This window comes from Megalopta genalis, chromosome 6 (assembly GCF_051020955.1).
Source record: "Megalopta genalis isolate 19385.01 chromosome 6, iyMegGena1_principal, whole genome shotgun sequence".
Lineage (NCBI taxonomy): Eukaryota > Metazoa > Arthropoda > Insecta > Hymenoptera > Halictidae > Megalopta > Megalopta genalis.
The window spans coordinates 2,514,688-2,536,425 of record NC_135018.1 but is presented as its reverse complement, the minus strand read 5'-3'; the positions used below and the strand labels follow the sequence as shown (position 1 = coordinate 2,536,425).

The 21,738-nt window shown below is 39.3% G+C and overlaps 3 protein-coding genes and 2 long non-coding RNA genes across 11 annotated transcripts in view; 2 read left to right on the top strand and 3 right to left on the bottom strand.

Annotated features, from left to right (window-relative positions):
- Positions 1-21,738, bottom strand: part of LOC117223883 (alpha-Mannosidase class I a) — a 406,723-nt gene that overhangs the window by 194,613 nt on the left and 190,372 nt on the right. The gene's annotated exons all lie outside the window — the stretch shown is intronic.
- The window catches only part of LOC143259630 (uncharacterized), a 93,819-nt gene that overhangs the window by 31,990 nt on the left and 40,091 nt on the right, over positions 1-21,738 (top strand). For all 4 annotated transcript variants that reach the window (XR_013033645.1, XR_013033647.1, XR_013033646.1 and 1 more), the window contains 4 exons: positions 139-363; positions 7,797-8,021; positions 11,738-11,829; positions 15,227-15,397. This is a non-coding gene — a long non-coding RNA (uncharacterized LOC143259630). The remainder of the gene's footprint in view (positions 1-138; positions 364-7,796; positions 8,022-11,737; positions 11,830-15,226; positions 15,398-21,738) is intronic.
- Positions 772-7,686, bottom strand: LOC143259623 (uncharacterized). 4 transcript variants are annotated; one of them, XM_076522773.1, is made up of 10 exons: positions 7,045-7,678; positions 6,539-6,658; positions 6,315-6,432; positions 3,874-4,120; positions 2,987-3,091; positions 2,758-2,848; positions 2,514-2,659; positions 1,929-2,061; positions 1,771-1,853; positions 772-997 (listed from the first exon to the last, which is right to left on the bottom strand). In XM_076522773.1, the coding sequence occupies exons 1-9, from the start codon at positions 7,183-7,185 to the stop codon at positions 1,806-1,808; spliced, it is 1,149 nt and encodes a 382-aa protein (XP_076378888.1). In that variant the 5' UTR covers positions 7,186-7,678; the 3' UTR covers positions 772-997; positions 1,771-1,805. The 4 variants fall into 4 exon arrangements, with proteins under 4 accessions (XP_076378888.1, XP_076378887.1, XP_076378890.1 ...); XM_076522772.1 differs by having other exon boundaries at positions 1,771-2,061; positions 7,045-7,686; XM_076522775.1 differs by lacking the exons at positions 772-997; positions 1,771-1,853 and having other exon boundaries at positions 2,983-3,091; positions 7,045-7,685.
- On the bottom strand, positions 8,813-12,603 carry LOC143259628 (uncharacterized). The gene is made up of 6 exons (XM_076522803.1): positions 12,463-12,603; positions 11,772-11,891; positions 10,815-10,932; positions 9,649-9,895; positions 9,351-9,452; positions 8,813-9,258 (listed from the first exon to the last, which is right to left on the bottom strand). The coding sequence occupies exons 1-6, from the start codon at positions 12,601-12,603 to the stop codon at positions 9,147-9,149; spliced, it is 840 nt and encodes a 279-aa protein (XP_076378918.1). The 3' UTR covers positions 8,813-9,146.
- Positions 12,587-14,464, top strand: LOC143259631 (uncharacterized). The gene is made up of 4 exons (XR_013033649.1): positions 12,587-12,726; positions 12,838-12,908; positions 13,032-13,124; positions 14,326-14,464. It is a non-coding gene; the product is annotated as an uncharacterized LOC143259631 (long non-coding RNA).

The following is a 21,738-nucleotide window of genomic DNA, read 5'->3' as shown; positions in this document are numbered from 1 at the left end:
ACGATGCGGCTATTTTCTTGCTTAATTAGGCGGTACCTAAAACAATGGAATTTCGTTTACCATTCTTTCTTTTACTTAACGAGCGACGTCCGTCGTTCTTTATAATCACGCGAAGACAATTTTTTGAACCAATCCTAGGTGCTGCGCCTGTTTCGCCGTGCACGTGCAATGAGATTGCGGCCAGTGTCAACGACCAAGCAAACGTCGTAAAAATTTGGACAGAGTCGCACCCTGGTAAACGACTTTACCTATTGCTCGTCACATGTGGATGGTTGAAGATGGAAGTGATCGGTTACCGACGATCGTTGAACAACGCTGGGAAGAACAAGAGTGATTCGAGGATGTGTGACCACGTATCGTGAGGTTTGTCAAGTAGTTCAGAGTTATAAAGATAGTGATTGAAAGGCTGCCAGAGACCGCCGGGCTTCTCGTGGCGTATACATAGAAATACGTACAATGGCCCATAAAAGAGTTCGTGCACCTTTTAAAACGCGATAACTTTTTGTAAACTGGACGAAACGACTTGAATCTTTTTATAGATGACAAAGGGACTAGTCTACTAGAAGATGACTAAAGAGCTTTTTTTTTAACTTTAATATTACTAGGAGCGACAAGAAATTTGCTTTACAAGCTCGGATAAAAAAGTTAAAAGAACGAGAGTTTTTTATCAGGAGCATTTATTGTCACCCCAAGCAATAGCAAAATTAAAAAAAAATGTCAAAGCAGTTGCTATATCAACGAACTCCTCATGAAATTATCGGCAGATATCAATTACGTTATTTAATCAGTTCCTTTATTAGAGATCTTATTGCCAAGTCCGTACAGATGGATTATTCGACCTAGCATAACCTCGCTACTTGTACATCCCTCGTTTCCCCCTACGTATGAATTGTCGTTGGTGCCATTCTACTTTCGGGTGCGTCTCGAAGGTCCACTTTGCCAAACTCCGCTTTCGTGTTTCTAGTTGGACGTGCGACTCCTATTACGCGTCCAACGCCTGGAACAAACGATTATTCTGATAGCTTCGGTCGCGTCAGATCTTCCGACTAGTTCCTTATTCCAGCCAAAGCGAACTCGAAGCCTAGCTGCGTATTGTTTGGGCCTAACACCCGGAGGTTATGCCATAATATTATATTATAATATAATCTTGACATAACCTTGCCGTAACCTTGACATAACCTTGACATAATCTTGACAGAACCTTCACATATGCTCTGACTCTGCGCAATCCGAGCGCGAATCAGCGTGTACCTTAACAAGGTTATGTCAAGGATATGTCAAGATTATGTAATATAATATAACCTTGACATAACACGCTGATTAGCGGAGATTCGATTGTTTCTCCTCTTCCCAAATCGTCCAATTTTGTACGCGGTCTTAGCGCGAATTAGGGAGAAATTACTGTAACATAAAGTGGCGCACGAAAGTGTTCGTACACCTTTTAAATACGCAATTACTTTTTGAAAACTCGACGAAATAGTTGAAATTTCTTTGAGATGACAGAGCTTTCTTTTGTCGTTCCAAGTAACAGCGAAATTCAAAAGAAAAGCATTTCAGTCATCCTCTCTATCGTCTGAAGAAAAAAACAAAACAAATTCAAGTCACTTAGTTCAATTTTAAAATAGCTTAGAAGGTGTATGAAGACATTTGCGGGCCACTGTGCACATGATACAGACGGCGATTTTAGACGATTTTATGTAAACGGTGCAGAGAAAACAAAATTGTAAAGATAAACCGTGACACACGATTTTCCACACACATCGTACATACTCTGTCTTTCTAACGACGTCCAATATTTCTCGTCACTAAACCGATATAATCATGGTAAAGTATGAAAAAGACGAGCTCACCATCTGGAACAAGAGAATCGCTGAATCTGGGAACGAAGATGTCACAAAAGTTGACGGTACGCGAAAACGGATAATTACTTTGGAAAAGCCTTCGTAAGACGGAACGAATAAACCAGCAAGACTAAATTGCAGCCCCATCGAACTCCTCATCAATACGAATAGTAATATTTTCTGGGACTTCGGTGGCATGCGGTACCACGATGAACTGTATCTATTTTATTGAATAGGCGTCGTGTTTATTATTATTCAAAACGTGTCCGATTCAACACTTAACCATTTGCAGTCGAGTGGCGACTCTAAGACGTCATTTTAACATTATCAGATTTGTTTGTATTAAAAAACAAAAAAAAACAAAAAAAACTGTAAAATCTGTAGCTGTTGCATGGGTCGCAAAATTCAATTTCATATGTATAAAATGCACTAGGTTGCATAAAATGGAGATACCATAGGTCAGAAAAGCTATTTCGAATTTCGTGTTAAAACGGCTCCGACTGCAAAGGATTGATTATGTTAATCTTTCAACACAATTTCTACGCAACTTATTCGAGAAGCACGTGTCACTTTGACGTTATCATTGGATCGACTTTATTTTCCGAAAATTGCATTCGTTAGTAATTGCATTCGCCGATAGAAATTGCATTCGTTCGCGACGAGTGAACTTACATGCCGTTGAATAGTCCGATGCTGGTGCTGATCACCCTTTGACCGCTATAATTGTTTAAATATATAATGATGAAATGTACCAGAGTAATTTGTACACAGATCAAAATGTTTTCCTTGTTCTTGAAGTCCCCGACCGCCAGGTATAGCTGTTTGTATCAGAAGCAGTCGCATTATATATCCATCGACGAGAGGTACAGAAATATCCTCGATATACTTCATCCGACACACGTTTAACGATGCTTACGCGATATATATTTATGGCGAACGAGACGACGACCGTTATGATCGCCAATAAATAAGACAACGTCACATCCTTCGAGTAATCTGCCGAGATCCTTCCTTCGCAAATTCATAATGTTTCAGCATTGTACATTCGTGATGTAAGCATAAGATGTAAGAGAAGATAGAACAAATGTAAAGAAAAAATATATATAGCGATTAGGTTGCTCTAATATCTGGATGAAGGTACCAACTCAACAGCACGCCGGTGTAAATCCATAGCCGATCGTATGTTTATTATATTCGACGAAACTGTCCCTGAACACGCCATCTCGTCGACGGCCGTTCGTATTCGGTACCTGGAGCAATGGAAATATATATGCGTACCATTAATGTCGGCATTTTTTCACTGATATGCATCTAATTATTTGACCGCTATTCGTAAGTAAGTTTCTCACTGCTGAACATTAAAATGCTTGAACGATTCGGAAATTTTGACTGTTCTCCTATTACTTATAAATAGCATTATTAATATTTCCACAGAGGCGTATGATTTCTTTGCCATAATCCTCTATGTCCATGGACAACTTGTGCTGAAAACTAATTGCATGCTTCCTCGATAGCAGGAATGTTCCAAGCAAACGATTAAGAAACCAATGATTTTCGGTGTCCGCGCGAACACAGAGCATATACATTCATTTCCGCGGAAACAGTTGTTTTCTGCATAATTGTAGTATCACCGTCCACGCCCAGAATATTTACCAATTGCAAGAAGGTTTCTTTAATTTCGACGATAACGGCGTTCTATAAAAGCAGTATTCGATTTCGTATCGCATCGCAGTTTGATGCCCCGATGATTGATTATGCTACTGGGGTCGCAATTCGTCCTGCAGAGGCGAATCAATTTATTCACGAGCGTATTGCTAAGGCGACACACGCGGATAAGGATTCGACTAAAATATACGTATTAGTATGGCAACGAACAAGCTAAGCATCGGGCAGTGCATTGCCGGCAATGGGATACGAAGATGATTAGACACGCGCGGCTTTTAGAAACAGGCTGCAGGGTGTCGCAAGCTTGCACGATCGAAACGATCGGAATCAGTGTGCGAACGTATGAAACAATCGAATTGAAACAAACCTGGCAATCTCCAATAATCCGCACAAGTAAGCGACAAAGACGGCGAGCGATGATTCTGTACAGGTTATTGATAATAGTCCGAGGCAGATTACAATTATGAGTTGAAGAGTGACCACATTAGAATCCTGGGTAACCTCAGTATAAAAAAATCCCACCATATTTAAATAACGAGTTTGAAGTTTCGATTGCATTATCGTGGGGATCAGTAATAGAAAAATCGAGAGCATCATTCCTCCAGATGATATGACTATAAGTAAGAACAATGGGGATAGAACGATTCCATTGGAGCCGTTTCACGCAGGAAAACGCGTATCCAATAAGCCGCTCCAAATTTTTCTCAGTTCGAAACTATTAACACGTTGAATGCCACGCCTGTTTTACAGAAATTCTCCGTGGCGCCACGATGAATTTTCTTTTATGTGATACATATAATTTTGAAATATTATCTGCAATAGATAAGTTACAGTGTATAACCATGTTTGACATGTGAATTGCGACAGGGGTCACCGTTTGAATCGACGATGGTAATAATACCAAATTTTAGATATTGACATTTGTTTTAACCCTTTTAGTGTCATGCGAAAAAGAGGTGCCTATGCGAGAATAACCGGCCGAAAATGCTCGTAAAAACCAAACAAGAAACAATATTTACATGATTCAAAAAGCAATAAATTAAGGACGAAATAGAGAACAAAACGATGACACTAGATTTTCTATATTCATTGAAAATTATATAAATAACAAAGGTATAAAAGATCGTAAAGAAAGTAAAAGACCAGATCTCTCTTAGAAAACGTATTTGCACTTACAAAAAGTCATCTTTTCATCATAATTTTATGTAGATCATTTATTACAAAGTATATACTTTGCATTTCTGATATATTTTGTAACAAGATAAATGATATTACATAACAAACATAAAAAATAACACGAAAGTACATGATAAGCGCCGGACGGATCATCTCTTCCGAAATATGTAATTGTTATAGGTAATATAACATTGCTGAAACAAAATTATGTTGTCATAAATATATTTGTGATATAATTTTGCATAATACTTCATTATAGTAACATAAATATTTACATTTATATTTATATATTGTAAATGTGAAAAATTTTGTTATTATAAAGCGCTGTAAGGCGCGGGCCGATATATCGGCTCTGGCACTTCTCGTCAGTGCAGCAAGAGCCGATATATCGGCTTCCGGCACTAAAAGGGTTAAATTATATATATTTCTATCAATTTAGGCGCGCCGGTCACCGGTGGCCCCCATGGCGTCATCGCCAAGTTAAGTGCCGGTCACCGGTGACTCCCGTGGCATTCAACGTGTTAAATTCGTCCATCAATTGAAATATATTGCGATACGATATGTGTATCCGATGTGCGCGTTATCCATGAAAAAGAACTATTTCAAGCTGTTGCTGTAGTGCAGAAAGCACTTCTTTCTACAGCAAGACGGATGATGAATGGAATATTGGCAAGCCTGTACCGTTCTTTTCTGCAACATTTCTAACGGTTCATCGGAATAACGATAATTCTATAATTCTAATGTTTCATCGAATAAGTTGCTCCTTTGGGAGTCAACCATAGGTTGACGAATTAGGGGAGACTGTGGTGGACAGACGATACATTTTGGAGAGAACAGATCATGTATGTCTACATAATGTCTACACAACAGACGAAATTAGGAAATAAAAAAGTTAGATCATCGTTTCTATTCTAGCATTATGTACAGTAAATTCTCCCTAATTCGCGCGCAGATTCTGCAGAAAAATGGACAATTTGGGAAGAGGCGCAAGACTCAAATAATCGTATCTCCTCCTCCCAAGTTCCTCTTGTCCATTTTTGTTTACACGCTAGAGAACAATTGGAGAGAATTTACTGTATTCACATTAACGTACACCAGCATCCTGGCCGCTGCCTCTTTTTGCCGACTGCCCGGAGTTTCTATAAAAAGGAGCCGCGAGGGAGACTTCACTGTAACTGTTGCTTCCATTTTCGTAGAACTCTCGCTATTCTCGCTTCTATCAAATTAGGTTCACACTCATCTGTATTCTACAGGGTGTCCGAAAAATGTCTCGCAATCCGGAAATGGGGGGTTCCCGAGGTCGGCGGAGGTAACTTTTTCCTTGGCAAAATGCGATCCGCGACTTCCCGGCTTGCGAGACATTTGTGGGACTCCCTGTATATACGGGTGCACAGTTCACTTCTGTTTACTAGGTAGAAAATACGAAAATGTACCAAACCTGTCTGTGTATCGGGCTGTCGCAGTCTCCCCTGTACAAGGATTAATTTTTCAATATGTACATGTTTCTCTCGTAAAATATGCTTGATCGTGCATTCAATTATAGAATAATTATTTTCGATGCGCATGTTCACTTGTATACATTTCACAAGAATGTTTAGCTTAATCGGAGACCACACGGTTGGACATCTTTACCTAGCAATAACATTACCACGCGTCTCGCTTCTATTGCTTGTTTCATAAACAAATCCGCTTCGATAGGATCTTTGACCGCATCGTAATCGTGTCCAAAATTTTCCAAGAAATGTTTCACCTGAAACCACGTGAAGAATGTCGATTAAGGGATACGATAACAAGGTGAATGATTTTGCACACGTTCTTGGAAACGGAAACAGTAGTGGCACGTTTGTCGAACTTACTGACGGAAGAGTGATGACGAATCCAACGTATCGTAAAAAGAATAGCAACATGGGAAAGGTGAACGATAACGTCTGAAGTAAATTGTACAATGTGATTTCAACCATTCTTAGCGTCGATACCTGAAAATTGTACATCTGATTTTAACAGTATCGAATCTATTTCGAGATTGCGTTCGATTCGAACGGTTTCATATCGTTTCGGGAACGTTTCGAACAGAATCGTTTTACAAAAGATTTTACGAGAATGGATTTTCTTGAGAACTTAGGACATTTAACATAACAGTTTTCTTAAAACTTTTTTCTTGAAAATTTATACCATATTTTCGTTCAATTCTCATGTGTATGTATAGTCGAAGAATCAGATAGATTCGATGAAAACTACGAAAACTTCGGGTACGTCGCATAGTCACTTTCCATGTTTTATCATTATTAATCGTCTCCTTTAGAGACGTGCTGGTACTTCGACGATTTAAAAAATATTCCGATGAAACTCGCGTCTTGCTCACCTGAGCGCCGATACAGCAAAGAGTGAGCAAACAGAAACCGACTCTCCGAACTTTCGTTATTAGAGTGTAGTCGTCGGGCCACAGTCCAGTAATACACATCACATTGTAATAAGTACTATACATCTTCGGGAACACGTCCATGTTGAAGAATATGCAAAATGTGTATGAACGAAATATCTACCCCATCGTCCAACTACACCACGACGCTATGCTTTATTCATGCTTTCCGTTACTAAATCCTGCCGATTCTATAGTTTGCAGGAGCCAATTCAATATCTCCGTTTGAAATCGTCTGAGATACGGTTGACACATTTCAGGTAGATGAAAAAATAATAAAACATCATAATGGAAAGCATGAATAATGTACTGTGTCACCTCCTGCATTCATTTTTTCTCTGCAACTATAATCAGTTATATAGGCCGCGAACACGTGTCAGTTCCCAGCCACTTTCCAGCTTTTCTAATGAATTCTTCAATCATTATGACTGATTCCAGCACGAGCGAAATGAAAAAATGTGATAAAAATATTAACATTCGTGGCTCGGAATTGGCTTCGAAGTGGTCGGTGTACGGGGTTACGATAAAAGAACGTAGTCGCTGCGTATGTACAAATGACGATGCGGCTATTTTCTGGCTTGATTAGGCGGTACCTAAATCAGTGGAATTTCGCTTATCATTCTTTCTTTTACTTGACAAGCGACGTCCGTCGTTCTTTATAATCACACGAAGACAATTTTTTGGACGAATCTTAGGTGCTGCGCCTGTTTCGCCGTGCACGTGCAATGAGATTGCGGCCAGTGTCAACGACCAAGCAAACGTCGAAAGAATTTGGACAGAGTCGCACCCTGGTAAACGACTTCACCTATTGCTCGTCACATGTGGATGGTTGGAGATGGAAGTGATCGGTTACCGACGATCGTTGAACAACGCTGGGAAGAACAAGAGTGATTCGAGGATGTGTGACCACGTATCGTGAGGTTTGTCAAGTAGTTCAGAGTCGTCTCTCTGGACGACGCGCCACTATAGTGGCTTGCTCTAGTAGCTCACTCGCTCATCGTTTGAACCAAATAATCTTCTTCATATGCATTGTTTCACACTTCTTTTGTCTTCGCATCGATTTACAACAGTCTACAGGGTTGACGCGAGGCGGCCCAGCCAACCAGCGCGCGAAGCCCAGTTCCGCTCATTGGCTCGATCGCCTCGCGCCAGCCGAGCTCGCCTCTCATTGGTCACTGTTTTTCGTTGATAACTCGTTAACGGTGCCTCGAAGAAAATTTTTGTAAAGGAAAAAATTGCTTCAAATGGTCCGAGGAACCCTCCACTTTCGGATTGCACGACATTTTTGGGACACCCCCTGTATATACAGTACCAGTCTCTGTACAGTACATATCAGACTTTGCCGTCCAGAGAGATAGCCTCGCGCAGAATTCAGCCGCACCTAAAAGGTTAACGAGTCATTGACGAAAAGCGCTCCTGCGCGACGCGTTGTCCATCAATGGACAAGATTCGAAAAGACAATTTTGTTTATTTCGAAAGATGCTACTTACAATGACAATACATGGCCAAACTCACTTTCACGTGATTGTGTTTCTGTTGTTTATTCTCTTAAAAATGATTAGTTAATTTTCAACACTTGGTTAACTTTTTGACAATGGATAATCAGAATAAAAGTACGTCCCGATGGGAAGAAGTGGGAGAAACGATGGACTGCCCGGCGAGCACGTGTTGGCGCGACGGGGAAAGGCCACGCTGGCAACGTGATTGGTCCGCGTTTTTCGTTAATGACTCGTTAACACTTTGGCTGCAGCGTCAATCACCGCAAAAATTGTATCAAATAAACATATTCAATTTCATAGAATTAAAATTCCGAATTAAACACGTCTCTTTTCAGCAAAACTCTTGCGTTTCGCGGATCCTAATAAAATTAGGAGGGTGTAACAATTCGATTAGCGCACTAATATGAGAATATAATTCCGTCTCGCACGTACGTATGGTTCACACGACAGCCAAGTTTTTCCCAAAGGAAAACATTGTCACTTCGAACGAGTTCCGAGACACCCTGTATGAAAGTATAATTTGCGATTTGTGTATCGCTTTTTTTTCTAAATTTCGGCAATACTCACGCGATATAAATTCATGGCAAGCGATGCAATAACTATCAGGATTATTACTAGAGATGATAAGGTCATATGTCTTCCTACAGAATCGCCGAGCCTTTTGTTCGAGATGCATAATATACGCAATGAAATAGTAATATTATATACAAAATAAATGTTGTAGTAACATATTATATAGAAATTACTAACTGATATGCTTTCTGGTGGAGGACGACAGCAGGGCCAATGTCTATATGTTCCGATGTAATCAATTTGCTAGCTGTATCGTTAACCGCGCTTCGTATTCGGTAGCTGAATCGATAAAAACAATTTCAAACAATTTCATGATAAACGAAAGCTGTGCTTAGGACTAGGCGCGTAAGCAGTGAATTCAATGGAACGCGCGTGCTCGCCAACGCACGCCTGTGCGTGCTAGTTCGGCGGTGTAGAATGTACTAATTAGTGTTTATGTTTATACAATACATATTATAATATTTAGAACGCGTACCAAACAATTTTGAACAGTCCCCGTAGATAGAATGTAATGACAGAGAGGATTCCTTCCGTGCACACAAATGTCATTACAGAGAGGAAGCTCGTGATGGCGGCGTGTCCACAAATCAAGTTGAATTCGATGTTATACTCAAAATAGAAATATCCAAGCGATTGCATGATGTTAAGATGAATCGACGTATGTAGTAGTATAGGAATTGGTACCAGCAATATTGCGGCAATCAGTGTTATAGACAACATCGCTGAAATTCGATACGACAATTTGTCGACTGCTGTCGCTCTTCGATATGTTCTTCCAAGGAATCGACTAATTAAAAGATTTTTCCGGAAGCATTCCTTCCGGAAACATCGATCACCGGTATTGCAATTTACTTAACTTATAAAACAACTTATAAAAAAATCAATGATTCCTCGATTCGAGGAAGGGGCGAAGTGAAATAACGACGGTCACTTTTTGAGCTGTAATTGTATAACAAAATCAAGACAAAAGATGGGATATTTATTAAAAGTTTATGAAAAGTTTATAATTTATTGAATTAATTAATTTAATATAGTATAATGAATTATTATACTATATTATATTATACTATATACTATATAGTATAATAACTATACACTATACTATATACTATATTATACTATTATAGTATAATTAATTATTATATTAATTACTTTAATATAATATATTATGATTTATTAAATTAATTTATTAAAAGTTTATTAAAATTAATAACCCGGATCTAAGTCAGGCATGACTCAGACCTAACTCAAAGCTCGTTCCAATTTAGAATCTCGGCACAGAATCTAAGAAATATTTCAGTAACATTTATAAGAAAAAGTTGTTCAGAATGATAACCTTAACATACTTGAGGAACTGTGAAATCGACGAGGGGGGATTCGCTATAATAAATAATTATAGACTTTTTTCTTATTTTTATATTAAAATAACGTCGTACAGTAATTCCCTAATTCGCGCTCAGATTGCGCACAAAAGCGAACAATTCGAGCGTCAATTAGGGAGAATTTAGGGTATTACTGCTCGCAGACCGCGATCACAGCACACATCCCTTCTAACAGCGTTATGAATACGAACTTTGTATAACAGTAATTGGAGCCTTTTAATTCCGTTGCCTTGGAAGAACAACCGTCGACTATTCTTACCAAAAAATATGTTAATTATCTGCTTGGACTTTTTCAAATTATTTGTAAAAATTTCCATCTCGTCAGGATTTTTTAACATGTCGTAATCATGCTGTAAGTTTTCTAGGAAAAACTTCACCTGAAGACACATGAAAAAGCAGCTGTGAGATTATAACAAGTTTGAGCAGATCGTGAATTATTAGCTGCAGCGAAAAGGGGCGACTCATGTAACACTAGGGTGTCCTAAAAGTTATTCATAAATTGTAGAAGTAAATTTTTGAAAGTTATTTATAAATCGGGAAATCTGGTGTTCCTCGAGTCATTCGATGTAACTTTTTCCTTTACAAAAATTTTCTCCGAGGCATCGTTTCCGAGCTATTGACGTAAAACAGTGACCAATGAGAGATCGTTGGCACGGCTGGCGCTCCGCCCATGCGGCCAATGCCGCGTCGCGCTGGCGCAGTGACAGTGATCGCGAGGGCGGAGCGTCAGCCGTACGCGACCTCCCATTGGTCACTGTTTTTCGTTAATAACTCGTTAACGATGCCTCGGAGAAAATTTTTGTAAAGGAAAAAATTACTTCAAGTGATCCGAGGAATGATCCCTCATTCCCCGATTACGAGTAACATTTGGGACACCCTGTAGAACGACCTGCGCTAGAACCTTCGTTCAGCAAAACTGTGCTCAGTATTCTTAAAAAATACTTGCAGGATTAGTTACACACTGAAAGACGAAAATAAGTGTTCCGTGTTTAGAAAAAAATGAACTTCTTATGAAAAACTGCGCGTACATTAAGTAATAAGTATCATTTCCCTGAAAACATGGTTAAATTAGGTCGATTACGGATCTGCAGTTACGAGTGCGAATCTTTCAGATGTAAACTGATGAGGAAAGCTCAACTTTTCCAACCTTTTACACGAGTCTCCCTTTAATTATTCATTTAGCCAAGTGCCAATCTCGGAGCTTCTCCATACTTACTGCAGGAAAATTCATGACGAAACCAATGTATCGAAAGAAGCACATCAGCAGCGGTAAGGTAAACGACAACGTGGTAAGCATATTCTGGAACGTCAATTCTACATGTTTTATAGAGGATACCTGAAAGATATTTCATTCCTTCGTGAAGATTTGAAACGTTAATGAAACAGCGTTTCTCGATCAGGTTTATTGCTAGAAATCTCCATCACGGACTCGTGACAAAGAGCATAACTATCTATATATTTACAGTAAATTCTCTTCAATTGTCGCTCAGCTTGTACAATAAATTTCTTCTGGTCGACGCTCCCATTTGGACACGAAAATTGACAATTTGGAGCGAGGAGATGCGATTATTCGAGTCTCGCGGCTCGTTTTCATAATCGTTGACAATCGTTGACCGTGAAAATGAACCGCGAGGCTCGAGTAATCGTATCTCTTCTTCCCAAATTGTCAATTCTTTCATTTCCAAGTTGAACGTCGATTAGGGAGAATTTAACCGTATACAATAAATTCTTTCTTCTTTTTATACCTGTTGACAATCGTTAAATATAAAAACGAGTTCGCGAGGTTCAAATAATCGTATCTCCTCTTCCTAAATTGTCCATTTTTATATAAAAGCTGAGGGAGAATTTTGAGAGAATTTACTGTATATATCGGAGGCAGACTGTTGCATAAACGAAATCTTTGTCACCTGGATCACTATGGAGGCGAACATAATCAGAAGAACAGCCGTTCTTCGAATCCTCGACTTGATAGATTCATCGAACGGCCATAAGCCAGCAAAGCACATCACAGAATAGAAGACACTGTAATACGTCTGGAACACGTTCATCTTCGTCGAGGACAGCAGGAGAAATGTGGAAAATTCGTAGCGTCCTCCAATTACACCTCGCAGTCATACTTTATGCAAGAAGTTTCCGTTGGGAATATCCGACAGATGTCTAAATTCATGCAGGTCGGCTAGAATTAATTTCAATTACTACCTTCCGTTCGCGTTCTATTGGCACTACCCTTTCTCGCTGTGCACAAAATTGATCGAATTGCAAGTTACTTTTACGATTGCCAGTGTTCGTTGGACACCAGGACACGGGAATGACATCCAAGAGTAGGCGCGCGCAGTCGTATATGTTCCCGCGTGTGAGTTTCTTTTGCTTTTTATATATGTCGTCTATTGTCTTGAAGGATTTATTTGACAAAGTGCTGATCCAGTTTACAACCCAACCAATTACAATTGCCGTAATGTCTTTGGCACCCATATAGACTTGCTTATTTCCTGGAATTCCGACGTGGAAGGTAACCCATTGGAAGACGACTTCTCCATTATTTTAGTGAGCAGTAAACGCTGTATCGAAGGTATATTATATTTAGAATTCTGGTATCCTGGGTTACAAAATTCCCTAGGCTTGATATTACGCTAATTACGAGTCTTCGGCATTGTCAGTGGATTCTACAGCACAGAGAGTAGCATAGATTTGACAAGAGACTAGCTTTCGGCTACTCGAATATATGGGGGCACAACTAGATGTATCATTCGATTTATGGTCACCAGTTTTACGTGCTTTATAATTTATTATTTATTTTGTATTTATTTATTATTAGTTATTATTTGTATATTTTACTTTACTTAGAATATTGTTGCGTAATTTCGTACAAAATATTTTGATACACAATTGGACTTGTTAGTCCTTTAGATCTCAATGTCTTTTAGATTTTTTGTTAGTTCTTTTTCTCTCAATTATGTTGGATTATGTTTGTCGAGGAATAGATCTTTGCGATATTTATCTAAGTTTAGAGGCGTTGAAATAAAACTGATCGTGCAATGATTTGGAAGAACGTTGGTGTACGAAGCGTTAAGGATGTTAGACGACGGTTTAACAGCATAATGTTAATCTAACAATAAGATACGGTGACTAAAATTCAAAGGTTTCTTGGGTTAGAAATTCTCTCGAATAGCATAATGTTAATCTGACGATAAGATACGTTGACTAAAATTCGAAGGTTTTTCGGATTAGAAATTCTATCGAAATTTCGCGAGGAAATTAATACATTAATTTATTAAAAGATAGCTTTGACACAGGCCCGATTTCTTCGCTCGAAAGCAAAAATCGTCTCTTTGCGTACAATGTGTTAATGAAACAATACGCGATGTTCTCGTCGAATATTCTTACGACGAGTAACGAGATTAGAGCTAAATTACTGTTGACTGAAATGTGAATTTAACATTAACGAATAGCAGAGGTTTATGGGTAAATGAGCATTTCTGACACTGAGTAAAATATTATTATATTTCTATTTAGACTGAATCGTGATATCGTAACTGTTATTTGCACTATAATGCAACAGTATCGTAAACGTATAACAATTCAGAACATTCTGACCCGTTTTCCGTAAAATCGTGAAAAAAGAAAAAAGGAATCGTGTCTCGAGGAAAATTCTTGTAAAGGAAAAAGTTGCTTCAAATGACCCGAGGAACCCGCCACTTTTGGATTGCGAGACATATTTGGGGCACCCTGTATATTAGCACTCGACTGTGCGGATCGTTTTGTATTTATAGACGGAAATTTGGAGAAATCGCATGCAATCAGGAAAAATCCTGAATACTTCATCGGGAAAACATTATGTAGCTTATTCTATGAATCCTTTACGGTTGCTACTATCTTGATGGACGATTCGCAATGTTTTACTGAACCGAATGTAGAACAGTAAAATATGAAAAAGAAGAGCTCATCATCTGAAACAGAAATTCGATGAATCTGGAGAAACTGAAGAACTACCGTCAACCCCCATACGTTCCACAGAGCACAAAATTTCGATCATTCTCTTGCTATGTATATTTGAAGACGCCGGATTTCTCCCTGTCTCTCTCTCTTCCAAGATATGTAAACATATTTGTTCCCTTTTTTTTGAAAAATGTAACGTTGTGCGCGAAGCAATTTTTCATCTAAAGTGCAATTCGAGAATAGATGAAGCATTCCGAGACCTTTTGTGCAACTGCTTGCGAGGAGCGTACAAGGGTTTAGAGAACATGATAGTGATTAATTACCGACGTAAAGTCTTCGTAGCACGGGGTGAATAAACCGGAAAGGTTGAACCTTACTTCGGTCGCACTTTTCATTAATATGAATAATAGCGTTTTTTGCGACTTCGGTGGAATACGGTACCACAACGAATTATACCTGTTTCATTGAATTATTATTTTATTAACTTATTATAATTTGATTATAATTTTATTATACTATATATTTAATATAGATTATTATATAATATTAATATAATTATATAATATTAATTATATATAATATTATAAGATAAATTATAGTAAATTAATTTTAATAGATTATATATTTTATCGAATTACACCTGTCGTTCGACTATCTTTCGATCCTCTATATTTACAGCTTAGAATTGTATTGTTGCACGATCGTCCATAACTTTGTGTAACGATTCTGTTACAGTTTCACCATTGTTATCGGAATGTCGACTTTCGTGCCCTGGAAGATCCCGATGCTGGTGTTGATCAGTCTCTGCCCGCTATAGTTGTTCGAGAACATAATTATGACATGCGCTAAAACGAACTGCAGGCTGACAAGCACGTTATCTATTTCATCCAGCTGCATAACCGCTAGGTAAAGCTGTCACACACCAAACGCAATCTCGTTACGCTTCTTTCGACGCGAAGATAAGAACTTCCTATCTAAGACTTTGTCTCGAATTCCAGTCGAAAAGGCTGCTGCAATAAGGAGTAAAGTTGCATTCAAAATTCTGTACCGCCGTTGCTAATGCGCTGCAAGTTGCATGATCGACCGCCGACCAATCGTGTCGATAAATATTTACATTGAACAGAAATATTAATATAATATTGGAATACACGGAGAGAGAGAGAGAGAGAGAGAGAGAGAAAATACGTGATAATAGAACGCCTGAATATTTTTCTACAACACTTTATTATTGTATCATTGAAAACGAAGAATGTTATCCGGATTTCCAATCGTGGGTGGAAGTGTAAAGTTCACAAGTTGTGTGCAAAGTTCAGAGGAAATAGAAACTGTCCCTTAAAGAAAATGGAATCGATGAAAGAAGAATAGATTTTGTCGCGATTACCATTGTGACTAATTAATCGTAATGATAATGGACAATTTGCGAAAAGAAGACGCAATTATTCGAGCTTCGCGGCCCTTTTTTGTAGTTACCGATTTACAACAATTATAAAAACGAGATGCAAGGCTCGAATAATCGCACCCCCTCTTCCCAAATTGTCCATTTTCGCGCAGGATCTGAGTTAGTCGATTTAGGGAGAATTCACTGTACAGTAATGTCTCCCTAATTGACCCTCAGATTGTCCACAAAAATGGACGAGGAAGCCTTTTTTGGGAAGTATTTGGGAAGAGGGGACTTCCGAATTCGAGACTTGCGACTCGTTTTTATACTTACCGATTTTCAACAGTTATAAAAACGAGCTGCAAGACTCGAATAATTGCACCCCCTCTTCCCAAATTGTCCATTTTCGTGCACAATCTAAACAGTCAATTTAGGAAGAATTCATTGTGTTCGGAAAATTCACTCGCGTCTCCACCACGTGGCACGTTGTTACGTTTACGTTAGTAGATTTTTATAAGTTAAATCAGAGTTATATTTTATTCCATTATTGGTCAAACAAGTGAAATTTCTCTAGTTATTTATAATAGATAGTAGTATTCAACCAAGAATCTTTTTAAAATGGAGCTGCGTTCCTTATTGCCGCAATCCCTTCGATTCTACGAATGCTTACGCGATATAAATTTACAGCAAATGAGACGACAACCGTTATGATGGCCACTAAATACGAATTCATCATGTTCCTCGCTAGATCTGCAGTCAGCCTTCGTTCGCGAGATTATAACGTTCCGGTGTGTTTTCAACGATCGAATTAGGAAAAAGTAAATGAACGACGTTACGAAATACACACCGACAGGGTTGCTAGAATATTTGAATGGGGGTACGAACTTAATGGCTCGCTGGTGCATCGTTACCGCCGGCCGTATGTTTAGCACCATCAGTGCAGTCGATTCCGACATCTCTTTCACAGCCATTTGTATTCGATAACTGAAAACGTATGAATGTAACTGAAATTGCTGCTTGCGACCTGTCTATCGTCGATTCGAGGGCTGACATTTTCTACGCGTAGCTTCGAATCGCCGGCAGGATTTCGGTCAGAGACGCGTAAAAAGTGTCCAATGGACACCCGGTCGACACGTGAACGGGATTCGACTCGTTTCGTCAACAGGAAACGAGCGAAACGTCTCATCTTTACGCAACGTCGTTCACACGCTAAGTGCCGAAAATCAACCGCAAATTTTCCCACGAATTCTAAGTAATTTCATTAAAACCGAAATTAGAAATTAGAAACCGAATTAGAAATTAGAAATTAGAAAATTAGAAACCGAAACTAGACCGGCAAAAATGTATCGTAGCGGAAGGTGTTCCAAACACATTCGTGTCCGAAAGATCCCGGTGACATTCGGTTTGTTCGAATATGTTGCAATAAAAATGAATTTTGTAAACTAGTTGTCGCGTCTTGATTTTTTTATTTACATTCGAGAGCAGAGACACTGACGATTGATTCGAGTCTCTGACGCGATACGCGGACAGAATCGAGCGTACACCGATGACATACCGTGTGTCTTGTTTAAGCGAGTGTACAACAGGATATCTCGGAAGGAGTTTTAGTTATTAAAAAATAAATGTTCCTACAAAAGTTGTTAGGATAAAGACAACAAATTATTCAACTGGTAACAGATAAAATTGCAGTAAAAATTGCAACAGATAATTTATGGTATTACGCGAGGCACTTGAACGAGACACCCCGTACAGTAAATTCTCTCGTAATTGTCCCGCAGTTTCTAAAGAAAAATGAACCGGATCGAATCACGTCAGCTAGAACACCTTGTACATCGATAATCGCGTCGGCCGATTGTTCAATTTCGAGCATTAAAATGATTTATATCCGAAGCGATTTTTCAAAGGATTTGACCAGTTTTTAAGGTCGACGGTGTACGTGTCAAACGCTTCCCGCTGTGAAACAAGCTAAAAGTATTACACTCGCTCGAACGGTCCCCGCGGCGAGGATCAGTGTCGCAATGGGGAAAAAATAGAGAAATTGATTTCGAACGTACCTGGCGATTTCGAACAGTCCACACAGGTAAAAGGAAGAAACGGCCAGTGTCGCTTCCGTACCTGCTAACGCAATTATACCAATCGTGCTTACCAGTACGAGGTGGCAGCAAACTAAATCGGTTTGCACGCTTGTCTCGTTGTAAAAGAATCCGAAAATTTTCAGATAATGAATCTGAAGGTGCGATCGCAGTAGCGTAGGAACCAGTAACGTAGCAAATACGAAGAGCACTACTCCACCCGATAGGGCTAGAATTCGAATAGACGAGTTTGTGTTCAATATTGTCCACTGCAGGCGTATGCTTACAGTACGACGAGCGAGGTAGTCAATTGTAACTGTGTACAAAAATATATTGCATTCTGTGCGACGTTCGTGAATGTGAGAAATACCAATCAGGGGATCGGATCAAGTCGGGTGTTAGAAAAAGGAAGAGGATGTATCACTTTGAAAATATAAATGTCCTCTGCGTCGATTAGCGTCTCATTTACTCCACTATACTTCCTATTCCAAGGTATAACAATTTCTCCCCAATTTACACTTAGATTGCGCAGAAAAATGGACAATTTCGGAAGAGGAGAATACGATTATTCGAGCCTTGCGTCTCTCGTTTTTATAGTTGTCGACAATCGGCGACTACGTAAAACGAGCAACGAAGTATGAATAATAGTATCTCCTCTTCTCGAATTGTCCATTTTTGTGCGCAATCTGTGCGCGAATTAGAGAAGAGAAATTGCTGTATTCGCAAAATATCTAAAACTATCAAGCTAGATTCGAGCCAACTTACAATCTTACTCGAAAAGGAAACAGCAACGTGTATTATAAAGATTAGAAAATTGTGTTGTCGCAGTCGACGCGGTTGAAACGATACCGACGTCTTTGCCAACTTACTATGGGAAAATTGAGCATGAAACCGACGTATCGTAAAAAGTACAGCAACATCGGAATGCCGTACGATAACATCATGAGTATATTGTACAGCGACTTTTCGACCGCTGTTAGCGTGAACACCTGAAAAACGTTTCGAATCATTGCGCGCATAAGATTCTTCTCGGAACAATGGGAACGACGCGACTCGTTCGATAGAAACAAATCGAATGATGCGAACACGGAGAACCGGGTTGCGCAAATTTTCGTTTCGGCAGAAAAATGATTTTCACAGTTCTCCAAGGACGATCACTATTTCGCTTAGGATTTTGACGATTCTCAAAATTCGAAAACCTTGTTACGGTACACAGGTATTGATTTATTGGGTTGGCAACTAAGTAATTGCCGATTTGTCCAATGAATTAAAAATATTTTTTTACTTGGAATGAAATTTAATCTGTAATGTATTTTCCATTTTGTTCGATGACCTTTTGCCATCTCTCCGACAACTTGAAAATTCCACGCTCGTAGAAAGTCTGATCCTTTTCGGTCAAAAACTGAGTTAAGTGAGATTTTACAGCGTCATCATCGTTAAAAGTTTTACCAGTAAGGGAGTTGTCCAGGAATCGAAATAAGTGGTAATCCGATGGCGCGAGATCAGGGCTATATGGTGGGTGTAACGTCAATTCCCAACCAATATCCATCAATTTTTGCCGAGTGGACAAAGACGCGTGCGGCCTAGCATTGTCCAGCTGGAAAATGACACCTTTACGATTGACCAATTCTGGTCGCTTTTCCTTGACCACTGTATTCAATTTGTCCAGTTGCTAACATTCACGGATAATAAAAAATAACATAATAATAATAATAATAATAATAATAATTTCATAATATAACATTTACGGATATCATAAAAATGGGAGTGAGAGACATCTATAACTGAAATCGGCAATTACTTAGTTGTCAACCCAATAGTAATTATTTGATAAACGCGCGAATTTCATATCCTTAATACAGTAATTTCTCTTGGGAAAAGGAGATATGATTATTCGAGCCTTGCGGCTCGTTTTTTATTCATCCCGATTGTCAAGAAAAACGAGGCGCAAGACACTCGAATAATCGGCATATCACCTCTTCTCAAATCGTCGATTTTTCTGCGCAATCTGAGCGTGAATTAGGGAGAAATTACTGTACGACGAACTGTCGGCAAACGCGAGGAACGGATTTGATTTAACGCGAGGAAAGGATTTGATTTAACGCGAGCCAGCAAAGGCCTTAAAAAAGCCTTCTCAATTGGAGGGACGCATGTAGCGTGCGCGACGCTTAATAGTTTCACATGAACTTGTTATCGTAGACATCGATCAATTTTGTACTATAAATTGATATTCGATTGTAGGCGAAATCGATCTGAGCCGATGCCGTTAAGTAACGTTATACTCGATTATGTTCCTAATGAACATAATCAAGGCACCGCGCTGTATTTTCCAAATGCTAGCTCTCTTTCACTTCCGATCTTACGCATCGTTCATTCTTTCCTATTCTTTATCTTTTCTTATCTTTCGTTTACGTTTTTAATTTCCACACGGAAACGACCGATTTATCTGACTAATACACGGTCTCATCGAGGGGATCGTGACACAACATTCACTGAAAACTATACGAACTTGATAATCGCACGATCATTTTGCCATTCCTGCGACCACGAATCACTTACACAACTCCTATGAAACAGTTATTTCGATCAGGCTAAAAATAGTCTAATATTCTGTTTAACGAGGTATTTCACTATGACCTGACTTTCCATCACCTGGATCGCTATACAGCACAGAGTAAGCAGAGGAAACATCGTTCTCTGAAACTTTGACAGTAGAGATTGATTGTGCGGCCAAAGACCAGTCATGTACAACACGGAATAATAAACATTGTACTTTTGTCGGAACACGTCCATCCCGGTAGCGACAGCGAAGTCTATATGTGCGGGATATTCGAATCGTCGTCCGACTACACCTCGGCACCATCTTTTATTCAGGCCAATGTGCTTTCATTCTTAATTTGCGTCGACTGTCCCAGCCGCGAAGAGAACGAACGTAATCTCACGCAAATTGTGGACTTCCAACCAGGATCGATTACCGCTTAAGAAAACATTTAGCATCGAGGTATTATCCATATCGCCTCTCACGCAACTGTTTCCTGCTTCATTAACTTCCAGTAATGCACCTACACGCGATATATATCCCTACCTATCCCTTCGTAGTTGCGAAGTAAACTGTCGCGTTGTTTCAATTGTCGGAGCGTCGATTCGCGAATTTGTTCGAGTCGCGTTGAAATTGTGTAACTAAATTCGGATTAGATTTGGCACGCGTCCACTCAACCGATGACTGGCATCACGAATCTAATTTCAGATCATTACTACGAGTGCGTTTGTTTTTCCTTACATTGTTTACTGTGGAAATATTAACCATGAACGGGGAATCGTATCGGCATTTGAAGAATTGAACGTGCAGCATGCACAACGAGCAGTCGACAGTGATTTAATTCGTACGATCCAACTTTGTCTACGAGAAAACGTTCAACGTTTCGAATAATGTCTCGAAACTTTAATAAGCTGAGCCAATAGGATCTAAACTTAAAGTACACCGGAATCAGCCCCGAACGAAATTTCATCCGAATTGGAACGTTTAATCGATTAGCGAATATTTATAGTAAACGGTGACATCGTGATCTGTACAAAAGGCAGTCGTAGTCCCGTTTTATAGCGAAACGTGTAACGCCAGCCGTCGGTTAAATACGCGCACCAGATTGATCTCGGATGATACTTTTCTCGAGAACGAACGTCGTCGACGCACTATTATCGTTATCTTTGTTTGCGCCACGAATTTTAGCCGGCTCCGGATGTCTCTTACGAGAAGCAGCTCGCGACTGAAAATATTAGAACCGTGATTTGTTCGATCG

What these genes read in the sequence shown, in the direction of transcription:
- LOC143259623 (XM_076522772.1), bottom strand. Translation starts at nt 7,185, where the DNA reads ATGGACGTGTTCCCGAAGATGTATAGTACTTATTACAATGTGATGTGT. An exon ending in TTTGCTGTATCGGCGCTCAG is followed by an intron (nt 6,659 to 7,044) that starts GTGAGCAAGACG and finishes TACAATTTTCAG; the next exon opens with GTATCGACGCTAAGAATGGT. An exon ending in TTACACCGGCGTGCTGTTGA is followed by an intron (nt 2,849 to 2,986) that starts GTTGGTACCTTC and finishes TTGCGAAGGAAG; the next exon opens with GATCTCGGCAGATTACTCGA.
- LOC143259628 (XM_076522803.1), bottom strand. Translation starts at nt 12,603, where the DNA reads ATGAACGTGTTCCAGACGTATTACAGTGTCTTCTATTCTGTGATGTGC. An exon ending in GGACTGTTCAAAATTGTTTG is followed by an intron (nt 9,453 to 9,648) that starts GTACGCGTTCTA and finishes TTATCGATTCAG; the next exon opens with CTACCGAATACGAAGCGCGG. An exon ending in CTCCACCAGAAAGCATATCA is followed by an intron (nt 9,259 to 9,350) that starts GTTAGTAATTTC and finishes CTCGAACAAAAG; the next exon opens with GCTCGGCGATTCTGTAGGAA.